Source organism: Salmo salar, chromosome ssa11 (assembly GCF_905237065.1).
Source record: "Salmo salar chromosome ssa11, Ssal_v3.1, whole genome shotgun sequence".
Taxonomy (NCBI): Eukaryota; Metazoa; Chordata; class Actinopteri; order Salmoniformes; family Salmonidae; genus Salmo; species Salmo salar.
The window spans coordinates 45,058,848-45,071,350 of NC_059452.1; the positions used below are offsets into that span (position 1 = coordinate 45,058,848).

The 12,503-nt window shown below is 44.3% G+C and overlaps 1 protein-coding gene across 2 annotated transcripts in view; it reads left to right on the plus strand.

Annotated features, from left to right (window-relative positions):
• The window catches only part of LOC106592114 (high affinity cAMP-specific and IBMX-insensitive 3',5'-cyclic phosphodiesterase 8A), a 395,948-nt gene that overhangs the window by 378,215 nt on the left and 5,230 nt on the right, over positions 1 to 12,503 (plus strand). For both annotated transcript variants that reach the window (XM_045689647.1, XM_045689648.1), the window contains exons 15-21: positions 3,080 to 3,128; positions 3,446 to 3,578; positions 4,760 to 4,958; positions 6,841 to 7,058; positions 7,693 to 7,825; positions 10,544 to 10,708; positions 11,059 to 11,188. In XM_045689647.1, the coding sequence (XP_045545603.1) occupies positions 3,080 to 3,128; positions 3,446 to 3,578; positions 4,760 to 4,958; positions 6,841 to 7,058; positions 7,693 to 7,825; positions 10,544 to 10,708; positions 11,059 to 11,188 (1,027 nt within the window). The remainder of the gene's footprint in view (positions 1 to 3,079; positions 3,129 to 3,445; positions 3,579 to 4,759; positions 4,959 to 6,840; positions 7,059 to 7,692; positions 7,826 to 10,543; positions 10,709 to 11,058; positions 11,189 to 12,503) is intronic.

Genomic DNA, 12,503 nt, shown 5'->3' on the forward strand with positions numbered 1-12,503 from the left:
CTTTTATAATAGTAAATATGATTATGGTGAGTGCTAAACTTGCCGGGTGTCTAAATAGCTAGCCCGTGATGCCTGGGCTATGTACTTAGAATATTGCAAAATGTGCTTTCACCAAAAAGCTATTTTAAAATCGGACATATCGAGTGCATAGAGGAGGTCTGTATCTATAATTCTTAAAATAATTGTTATGCTTTTTGTGAACGTTTATCGTGAGTAATTTAGTAAAATGTTAGCGAATTCCCCGGAAGTTTGCGGGGGGTATGCTAGTTCTGAACGTCACATGCTAATGTAAAAAGCTGGTTTTTGATATAAATATGAACTTGATTGAACAAAACATGCATGTATTGTATAACATAATGTCCTAGGGTTGTCATCTGATGAAGATCATCAAAGGTTAGTGTTGCATTTAGCTGTCTTCTGGGTTTTTGTGACATTATATGCTAGCTTGAAAAATGGGTGTCTGATTATTTCTGGCTTGGTACTCTGCTGACATAATCTAATGTTTTGCTTTCGTTGTAAAGCCTTTTTGAAATCACAGTGTGGTTAGATTAACGAGAGTCTTCTCTTTAAATAGCTGTAAAATAGTCATATGTTTGAGAAATTGAAGTAATAGGATTTTGAAGGTTTTGAAAATCGCGCCACAGGCTTCAAGTGGCTGTTACGTAGGTGGGACGAATTCGTCCCGCCTAGCCCATAGAGGTTAAACACTGTTTCCCATTCTTGTTCAATGAACCATAAACAATTAATGAACATGCACCTGTGGAACGGCCGTTAAGACACTAACAGCTTGCAGACGGAAGGCAAAACAGCGCTACAGGGAGACAGGACGGACAGCTGATCGTCCACGCAGTGGCAGACCACGTGTAACAACACCTGCACAGGATCGGTACAGGATACAGGATGGCAACAACAATTGCCCGAGTTACACCAAGAATGCACAATCCCTCCATCAGTGCTCAGACTGTCCGCAATAGGCTGAGAGAGGCTGGACTGAGGGATTGTAGGCCTGTTGTAAGGCAGGTCCACAAAAGACATCACCGGCAACAACGTCGCCTATGGGCACAAACCCACTGTCGCTGGACCAGACAAGACTGGCAAAAAGTGCTCTTCCCTGACGAGTCGTGGTTTTGTCTCACCAGGGGTGATGGTCGGATTTGCGTTTATCGTCGAAGGAATGAGCGTTACACCGAGGCCTGTACTTTGGAGAGGGGTCGATATGGAGGTGGAGGGTCCGTCATGGTCTGGGGCGGTGTGTCACAGCATCATCGGACTGAGCTTGTTGTCATTGCAGGCAATCTCAACACTGTGCGTTACAGGGAAGACATCCTCCTCCCTCATGTGGTACCCTTCCTGCAGGCTCATCCTGACATGACCCTCCAGCATGACAATGCCACCAGCCATACTGCTCGTTCTGTGCGTGATTTCCTGCAAGACAGGAATGTCAGTGTTCTGCCATGGCCAGCGAAGAGCCCGGATCTCAATCCCATTGAGCACGTCTGGGACCTGTTGGATCGGAGGGTGAGGGCTAGGGCCATTCCCCACAGAAATGTCCGGGAACTTGCAGGTGCCATGGTGGAAGAGTGGGGTAACATCTCACAGCAAGAACTGGCAAATCTGATGTAGTCCATGAGGAGATGCACTGCAGCACTTAATGCAGCTGGTGGCCACACCAGATACTGACTGTTACTTTTGATTTTGACCCCCACTTTGTTCATGGACACATTATTCCATTTCTGTTAGTCACATGTCTGTGGAACTTGTTCAGTTTATGTCTCAGTTGTTGAATCTTGTTATGTTCATACAAATATTTACACATGTTAAGTTTACTGAAAATAAATTCAGTTGACAGTGAGAGGACGTTTATTTTTTTTGCTGAGTTTATGATATGAGTAATGTAAGATATGTAAACATTATTAAAGTGCCATTGTTTAAAGTGACTAGTGATCCATTTATTAAAGTGGCCATTGATATGAGTGTCTATGTAGGTAGCAGCCTCTCTGAGTTAGTGATGGCTGTTTAGCAGTCTGATGGCTTTGAGATAGAAGCTGTTTTTCATTCTCTTGGTCCCAGCTTTGATGCACCTATTCTGACCTCGCCTTCTGGATGGTAGCGGGGTGAACAGCCAGTAGCTTGGGTGGTTGTTGTCCTTGATCTTTTTGGCCTTCCTGTGACATCGGGTGCTGTAGGTGTCTTGGAGGGCAGGTAGTTTGCCCCCGGTGATGCGTTGTGGAGACCGCACCACCCTCTGGAGAGCCTTGCGGTTGAGGGTGGTGCAGTTGCCGTACCAGGCGGTGATACAGCCCGACAGGATGCTCTCGATTGTGCATCTGTAAAAGTTTGTCAGGGTTTTAGGTGACAAGACAAATTTATTCCGTCTCCTGAGGTTGAAGAGGCTCTGTTGCGCCTTCACCACACTGTCAGTGTGGGTGGACCATTTCAGTTTGTCTGTGATGTGTACGCCGAGGAACTTAAAACTTTCCACCTTCTCCACTACTGTCCCTTCGATGTGGATGGGGGGTGCTCCCTCTGCTGTTTCCTGAAGTCCATGATCATCTCCTTTGTTTTGTTGACGTTGAGTGAGAGGTTGTTTTCCTGACACCACACTCTGAGTGCCCTCACCTCCTCCCTGTAGGCTCTCTTTGTTGTTGGTAATCAAGCCCACTACTGTTGTGTCATCTACAAACTTGATGATTGAGTTGGAGGCGTGCATGGCCACGCAGTCATGGGTGAACAGGGAGTACAGGAGGGGGCTGAGCACGCACCCTTGTGGGGCCCCAGTTTTGATGGTCAGCAAAATGGAGATGTTGTTTCCAACCTTCACCACCTGGGGGCAGCCCGTCAGAAAGTCCAGGACCCAATTGCACAGGGTGTTGTTGAGACCCAGGGCCTCCAGCTTAATGATGAGATTGGAGGATACTATGGTGTTGAATGCTGAGCTGTAGTCTATTAAAGTGGTACATGGTTATAGATTGGGTGTAGTAGTTTCATGACATTCATTTGATTTGACAGTATCTGAAACTATGGACTGATATAATTATTACTCTCTCTCTCTCTCTCTCTCTCTTTCATTCTTTCACAGGATGGTTTGCGCAGATTATCAGGAAACGAATACATCTTTGCTACGAAGCGTACGTACAGTATTGCTCTCCTGGCATAGTGATGAAGATGATGATGATGATGATCATCACGTAAAGTGCCATTTTGATTTGTCTCTCTCTCCCCACATCTCCTCCTCTCTCTCCCCACATCTCCCCCTCTCCTTATCCCCACATCTCCCCCTCTCTCCCCCGCACTGTCCCCCTCTCTCTCCCCACATCTCCCCCTCCTTATCCCCACATCTCCCCCTCTCTCTCCCCACATCTCCCCACATCTCCCCCTCTCTCTCCCCCTCTCCTTATCCCCGCACCGTCCTCCTCTCCTTATCCCCGCACCATCCCCCTCTCAGAGCCCCACCTCCCAAGTCACCTAGCCATTCCCCTGTCGTTGAATGACATCCCTCCTCACGTTGCCCAGACAATGGAGAATGAAGACTCCTGGGACTTTGACATCTTCAACCTGGAGACTGCCTGTCTGAAACGGTGAGGAGAGGTTATAACACTGTAATAACATTCAACCTGGAGACTGCCTGTCTGAAACGGTGAGGGGAGGTTATAACACTGTAATAACATTCAACCTGGAGACTGCCTGTCTGAAACGGTGAGGGGAGGTTATAACACTGTAATAACATTCAACCTGGAGACTGCCTGTCTGAAACGGTGAGGAGAGGTTATAACACTGTAATAACATTCAACCTGGAGACTGCCTGTCTGAAACGGTGAGGAGAGGTTATAACACTGTAATAACATTCAACCTGGAGACTGCCTGTCTGAAACGGTGAGGAGAGGTTATAACACAGTAATAACATTCAACCTGGAGACTGCCTGTCTGAAACGGTGAGGAGAGGTTATAACACAGTAATAACATTCAACCTGGAGACTGCCTGTCTGAAATGTTGAGGGGAGGTTATAACACTGTAATAACACTCTAATGTTATAATAACATTCAACCTGGATGCTGCCAGTCTGAAATGGTGAGGGGAGGTTATAACACTGTTATAATGCTGTAGTAACACTTTTATAAATATTCACTTTAGCCAGCTTTATCAAAATAACTGAGGAAAACAGTATCCCAGATGGTGGAATCAGAAGCCATGAGTCCTGTCATAAAGACTTTCTCATTCATCTCTACTGTGGTTTAGTTTAGAGAGGTCCAGAGCCACAGAAATACAGAGAGAATTCTACAAACTCCATCTGTTTCAGTACTGTACACAGGCTGTAAAGCTAATGGGTGCATCCTAAATGGGACCATATTCCCTATGTAGTGCACTACTTTCGACCAGAGCCATATGGGTGATTCCTCACAAAACCAGGACAAAAAAACACCATGATTTAGGGGATTTTCACTCCATTTTATCCATTTAATTCCTATGTATCTAAAAGCATATTTGAGAAATAATTAATTGAAGTTGGAATATTTGTGAAATTTTTTGGCTTTACCCAGGCCTCCTTTAAGACTTCATGATGTTTTATCCCATATGGGCCCTGGTGAAAAATAGTGCACTATAAATTACCTGTTGAGTGTCAGAGGGATTGGATTGGGAAGCTGGGTTATGGCAGGAGAGATGAGGTTACCCAGTGTACTGTATTTAACTCTGTGGTATTGAACTCCTCCATTATGTTAGCCCTAACCTTCATGCTGTCTGGTAATTCTCTCCTCCCAGGCCTCTGACCTATCTGGGCCTGAAGATCTTCTCTCGGTTCGGGGTGTGTGAGTTCCTGAGCTGTCCCGAGGCCACTCTCCGCTCCTGGCTGCAGGGGATCGAGGCTAACTACCACTCCACCAACTCCTACCACAACTCCTCACATGCTGCCGATGTCCTGCACGCTACCGCATACTTCCTCTGCAAGGAGAGGGTCAAGGTAAGATGGCTGTCCAAGATGGCCGCCACTGGGTCAGACAGTTTTGTCTTGTTTATTTGTTTGTTTTGTCTTGTTTTGACTTGTTTGTTTTTGTCTTGTTTGTTTTGTCTTGTTTGTTTGTTTTGTCTTGTTTTGACTAGTTTGTTTGTTTTTGTCTTGTTTGGTTGGTTGGTTTAGTCTTGTCTTGTCTTGTTTGGTTTGTTTGCCCCTCATTTATACAGGTACATCTGTATGACCTGTTCAGAGACAGCAAAAGTAAAACATCTGTAACAAACATGCATTGAAATTAAATAAGCACACAGCAATGAGTCAATCCTGGGCTGACATTCCTCAAATCACAAGCATGGCTTAATCCAAGTCCTAATTAGAGTTGCACAATGCCGGTAGCTTCCCCAAAATGTCCAAGTTTTCCATAAATTCCAGTTAGAAGATTCCTGGAATCAACCCTCCCCACTGGGCAAAAACTGGTTGAATAAACGGTGATTCCACCTCATTTCAACAGCAAAAATGTAATGTGATGATGTTGAATTAACGTGGAAAACTGTTTAGATTTACAAAGGGATTTTTGTATTTTTTTACCCAACTTGCAACCTAAATCCATTGACATTGTGACATTTTTTGTTGATTTCACATTGAATTCATGTTAGTTGACAACTCAACCAAATGTCAACCAAAACTAGACATTGAACTGCTGTCTGTGCCCAGTGGGAAGTCATAATCCTAAAGTCTTTGACTCCTTTACCACTCTAACATGGAACTACATGTCACTAGAGTCATCTAGACTAATCATGTTAGGAGTGTGTGTGTCTGGACCTGTGTGTGTGTAGTGCACTGGGCCTTTATTAGTTCTGTATTAGAGGACCGATATCAACGTCTTCAACGCGGACCCCCCCCATAAATTCTGCCCCCCCCCAAAAAAAACAATTGCTAAAAGATTTGCAGCACCCATACCCCCAAACTACTTCCCGTGGCTATGTGCGTGCATACCTGGTGGTGTGTTTGTGTCCGAGTGTGTGCGTACATACCTGACGGTGTGTTTGTGTCCGTGTGTGTGCGTGCGTGCATACCTGGTGGTGTGTTTGTGTCCGTGTGCGTGCGTGCATACCTGGCGGTGTGTTTGTGTCTACGTTTGCTTGTGTGTGTCTGTCTTTGGTCACAGAGCTGTTGTTTGACCCAGACAGTATATGTTGTTCCACTAACTGCTGATGAGGACTGCTCTACAGTGCTGTTCTCTAACTGAGCTGATTATTAAACCTTCTATTCCTGACCACACCAAAGTGATCTATCATTGGCTTAGCCCTGCCGACCAGTGGTTAGCCCACCTTTGACCTCACACCAGGGTAAACTAACCAATCAGAGACAGAGGCTGTGGCTCGGGTTAGACCTCTGTCACAAACAGGCTTTCCTGCAAGGGAACCTCCCAGCTGCCAAAACTGGTTTAAATGACTTCATTTCAACTAACTTTGCCCAATTTTGCCCGCTGGGGTTATGTGGAGTGGTGCAAACAGGACATACTACATGACACAACACAAATACATGATTAAGAAAGCCCCTAAAACAACATGACACAACACAAATACATGATTAAGAAAGCCCCTAAAACATGCAGCCTATTCAATCAGTGATTCAGTTAGTAAGATCACGTCACTAGCAACACCAAGATTGTGGGTTCAGTTCCTGCAGGGTTCACATACTAAAAATGATAATAGTAACAGTCATTTGGTGGTATAAATAATATGAATATAATTCAGCAGCAGGTAGCCTAGCCGTTAGATCATTGGGCCTGTAACCAAAAGGTTGCTAGTTCGAATCCCCCTGTCGCTAACTTCTCCATTAATATTAAATATGAATAAAACACTAGTCCCTCTTCTTTCCCTAACAGCAAAGTCTGGAGCAGATTGATGAGGTGGCAGCTCTGATAGCAGCCACGGTACACGACGTGGATCACCCGGGACGCACCAACAGCTTCCTGTGTAACGCAGGAAGTGAGTTGGCCATCTTGTACAACGACACGGCCGTGCTAGAGAGCCACCACGCTGCCCTTGCCTTCCAGATCACCACACGGGACGACAAGTGTAACATCTTCAAGAACATGGAGAGGTACGTCTGTCTGTCTGTCTGTCTGTCTGTCTGTCTGTCTGTCTGTCTGTCTGTCTGTCTGTCTGTCTGTCTGTCTGTCTGTCTGTCTGTCTGTCTGTCTGTCTGTCTGGCTGGCTGGCTGGCTGGCTGGCTGGCTGGCTGACTGACTGACTGACTGACTGACTGACTGACTGACTGACTGACTGGCTGGCTGGCTGGCTGGCTGGCTGTCTGTGGGTTTTCTGGGAGGCTGTTTGGTCTGTCTGTCTGTGTGTGTGAGAGAGACAGTGAGGCAGGACAGTCATGTGATTTGAGTCCCAGAGCAGTGTGTCTCATGCACTGCTCTCCCTCGGATGGGGGAAGGTACACAATCACTCCATTCATTCCTGTCCTCTGTCACTACAGTCAGGAGGCTAGAACTGTCCAGAGGGGCTTTCAGCACATTTATTTACCAATGTTTTTTGTGTAAATGTGTCTTGCTCTCTGTTCTTCTCCCTACCCCCCTTCCTCTCTGTCCTCCACTGCTTCTTTCTCTCTCTCTTTCTCCCCCCTCTCTCTCACCCCCTCCCTCTCGCTGTCTCTCTCGCTCTCTCTCTCTCTGTTCTTCTCTTTCTCTCTCTTTCTCCTCCCCCCCTCGCTGTCTCTCTCTCTTTAGGAATGAGTACCGTACACTGCGTCAGGCCATCATAGACATGGTGCTCGCCACAGAGATGACAAAACACTTTGAGCACGTCAACAAGTTCGTCAACAGCATCAACAAGCCGCTGGCCGCGCTGGAGGAGAACGGGGTGAGATGAAGGACAGAACGAGAAAAGAGGGGATGAAAAAGAATAATAAAGTCCAGGTTAGATAGGCTCTGTGGTTAAACATGATGACAGCAGGAACCTGTTCATGGTTTGGATCAGAGTATTGCAGCCAATACAGTATGTGTAGCTGTGTCCGGTCACGGAACAATCTAGAAAATACAAATGGTCTGTTTTAGATATCATTCTGCATCACGCTTACTCCAAAAACAGCCAACAGTTAGCTAACAGTATGCAGGTTAGAAAGAGCAGAGTTGAAGGGAGTCATTGTCTAGCCTGTGTGGCCTAACGTAGCCTTATAACGTAGCCTAGCCTAGCCTTCCAGTGGAGCCTTCCAGCTAAAAGTTAGCCAACTGTGATGCAGGTTGAAGGGAGTTAGTGTAGCCTCCTGGCCTAGCTTCCTAATGTAGCCTTCCATGCACTGTAGCCTGCTAGCATAGCCTAGCCTCCTAGTGTAGCCTGCTAGCGTAGCCTCCTGGCCTAGCCTCGTAGTTTAGCCTGCTAGCATAGTAACCAAAAAAGTGTTAAACAAATCAAAATATATTTAGATTTTAGATTCTTTAAAGTAGCCACCCGTTGCCTTGATGACATCTTTGCACACTCTTGGCATTCTCTCAACCAGCTTCACCTGGAATGCTTTACCAACAGTCTTGAAGTAGTTCCCACATATGCTGAGCACTTGTTGGCTGCTTTTCCTTCACTCTGCAGTCCAACTCATTCCAAACCATCTCAATTGGGTTGAGGTTGGGTGATTGTGGAGGCCAGGTTATCTGATGCAGCACCTCATCACTCTTCTTGGTCAAATAGCCCTTATACAGCCTGGAGGTCCTGTTGAAAAACAAATGATCCCACTAAGTCCCACTAAGCGCAAACCAGATGGGATAGCGTATCCCTGCAGAATGCTGTGGTAGCCATGCTGGTTAAGTGTGCCTTGAATTCTAAATAAATTACAGACAGTGTCACAAGCAAAGCACCCCCACACCATCACATCTCCTCCTCCATGCTTCACGGTGGGAACCACACATGCGGAGATCATCCGTTCACCTACTCTGCATCTCACAAAGACCCGGCGGTTGGAACCAAAAATATCAAGTCAGTCTCCTCTGAATAGTTGATGTTGAGATGTATCTGTTACTTGAACTCTGTGAAGCATTTATTTGGGCTGCAATTTCTGAGGTGCAGTTAACGCTAATGAACTTATCCTCTGCAGCAGAGGTAACTCTGGGTCTTCCTTTCCTGTGGCAGTCCTTATGAGAGCCAGTTTCATCATAGCGCTTGATGGTTTTTGCAGCTGCACTTGAAGAAACTTTCAAAGTTTTTTACATTTTTCCGGATTGACTGACCTTCATGTCTTAAAGTAATGATGGCCTGTTGTTTCTCTTTGCTTATTTGAGCTGTTCTTGCCATAATATGGACTTGGTCTTTTACCAAATAGGGCTATCTTCTGTATACCACCCCTACCTTGTCACAACACAACTGATTATCTCAGACGCATTAATAAGTAAAGAAATTCCACAAATTAACTTTTAACAAGGGACACGTGTTAATAAAGTCAGGGCACTGAAGCTGGTTGAGAGAATGCCAAGAGTGTGCAAAGCTATCATAAAGGCAAAGGGTGGCTACTTTGAAGAATCTCAAATATAAAATATATTTTTATTTGTTTAACGCTTTTTTGGTTACTACATGATTCCATATGTGTTATTTCATAGTTTTGATGTCTTCACTATTATTCTACAATGTAGAACATAGTAAAAATAAAGAAAACCCCTTGAATGAGTAGGTGTGTCCAAACTTTTGACAGGTACTGTAACTCTAACCAAGTTAGCAATCAAATGAAAACGCTATCTAACACAGTTAACAATAAAACGAAAACGCTATCTAACACAGTTAGCAATCAAACTAAAACTCTGTCTAACACAGTTAGCAATCAAACTAAAACTCTGTCTAACACAGTTAGCAATCAAACTAAAACTCTGTCTAACACAGTTAGCAATCGAACTAAAACTCTAACACAGTTAGCAATCAAACTAAAACTAACACAATTAGCAATCAAACTAAAACTCTGTCTAACACAGTTAGCAATCAAACTAAAACTCTGTCTAACAAAGTTAGCAATCAAACTAAAACTCTGTCTAACAAAGTTAGCAATCAAACTAAAACTAACACAATTAGCAATCAAACTAAAACTCTGTCTAACACAGTTAGCAATCAAACTAAAACTCTGTCTAACACAATTAGCAATCAAACTAAAACTCTGTCTAACACAGTTAGCAATCAAACTAAAACTCTGTCTAACAAAGTTAGCAATCAAACTAAAACTCTGTCTAACAAAGTTAGCAATCAAACTAAAACTCTGTCTAACACAGTTAGCAATCAAACTAAAACTCTGTCTAACACAGTTAGCAATCAAACTAAAACTCTGTCTAACACAGTTAGCAATCAAACTAAAACTCTGTCTAACACAGTTAGCAATCAAACTAAAACTGTCTAACACAGTTAGCAATCAAACTAAAACTCTGTCTAACACAATTAGCAATCAAACTAAAACTGTCTAACACAGTTAGCAATCAAACTAAAACTCCTATGTGTGCTCTAGTGCTGACGGTGTGTGTGTGTGTGTGTGTGTGTGTGTGTGTGTGTGTGTGTGTGTGTGTGTGTGTGTGTGTGTGTGTGTGTGCGCGCGTGTGTGTGACCTCTCCTTAGGGAATCGGCGACGAGGAGTCTGTCAAAGGCATCCTAACGTCCCCAGACAACCGGATCCTTGTCAAGCGCATGCTGATCAAGTGTGCCGACATCTCCAATCCGTGCCGACCGCTGGAGCTGTGTATAGAATGGGCCGGACGCATCTCAGAAGAATACTTTGCACAGGTACAGGACAGTGGTGAGAGGAGAGATGATGAGAGAAACATGATGCTGCGGTTTGGAACGCTAATAGATACAGTAGAACACAGTACCTTTGGGGATTCAGCAGTTAGCTGATGTGGAATGTGAAACACACAGCATACTGGAGCAGCATTCATTGATTGTTTTGATTAGATGTACTGTACCAGTCAGGAAATATTGGTACACACTCAGTAAAGACACTGTGTGTGCGTGTGCATGTGCGTGTGCATGTGCGTGTGTGTGTGTGTGTGTGTGTGTGTGTGTGTGTGTGTGTGTGTGTGTGTGTGTGTGTGTGTGTGTGTGTGTGTGTGTGTGTGTGTGTGTGTGTGTTTCAGACTGATGAGGAGAAGAGGCAGAGTCTACCGGTGGTCATGCCTGTGTTTGACAGGAACACCTGCAGCATTCCTAAGTCCCAGATCTCCTTCATAGACTACTTCATCACAGACATGTTCGACGCCTGGGATGGTAAGGACTTACGTTAGCTACCTGATCTAAGGCTTCAGCTCAGTGGGCTAACAGTGTTTCGATGCTTGGGATGGTAATAACTGTTAACCCTATCTGCTCCATATAACAGAGGACTTGATGACTTGTTAGCTCCCTGAATCTAATGTCTAAACTTCAGTTCAGCAGCTCCCTGAATCTAATGTCTAAACTTCAGTTCAGCAGCTCCCTGAATCTAATGTCTAAACTTCAGCTCAGCAGCTTCCTGAATCTAATGTCTAAACTTCAGCTCAGCAGCTCCCTGAATCTAATGTCTAAACTTCAGCTCAGCAGCTTCCTGAATCTAATGTCTAAACTTCAGCTCAGCAGCTCCCTGAATCTAATGTCTAAACTTCAGCTCAGCAGCTCCCTGAATCTAATGTCTAAACTTCAGCTCAGCAGCTTCCTGAATCTAATGTCTAAGCTTCAGCTCAGCAGCTCCCTGAATCTAATGTCTAAGCTTCTGCTCAGCAGCTCCCTGAATCTAATGTCTAAACTTCAGCTCAGCAGCTTCCTGAATCTAATGTCTAAGCTTCAGCTCAGCAGCTCCCTGAATCTAATGTCTAAACTTCAGCTCAGCAGCTCCCTGAATCTAATGCAGCTCAGAAGTTAACACAGTCAGTGTTTTGGGGGCAAAGACGCTCGCATCACCAGCAACCTTCCCTAAGACCTTAAGGCTGGCTAGACTCATTTACCAATCTAAATTTTTTAGTAGTCTACAGTATAGCTACATAGTCTACAGCATAGCTGCATAGTCTACAGCATAGCTACGTAGTCTACAGTATAGCTACATAGTCTACAATACAGCTACAGTATAACTAAATAGTCTACAGTATAGCTACATAGTCTACAATACAGCTACAGTATAACTAAATAGTCTACAGTATAGCTACATAGTCTAAAGTATAACTACATAGTTTACAGTACAGCTACGTAGCCTACAGTACAGCTACATAGTCTACATTATAGCTACATAGTCTACAGTACAGCTACGTAGCCTATAGTACAGCTACATAGTCTAAACTATAACTACATAGTTTACAGTACAGCTACATAGTCTATAGTACAGCTACATAGTCTACAGTACAGCTACATAGTCTACATTATAGCTACATAGTCTACATTATAGCTACATAGTCTACAGTACAGCTACATAGTCTACATTATAGCTACATAGTCTACATTATAGCTACATAGTCTACAGTACAGCTACGTAGCCTACAGTACAGCTACATAGTCTAAACTATAACTACATAGTCTACAGTATAACTACATAGTCTATAGTACAGCTACATAGTCT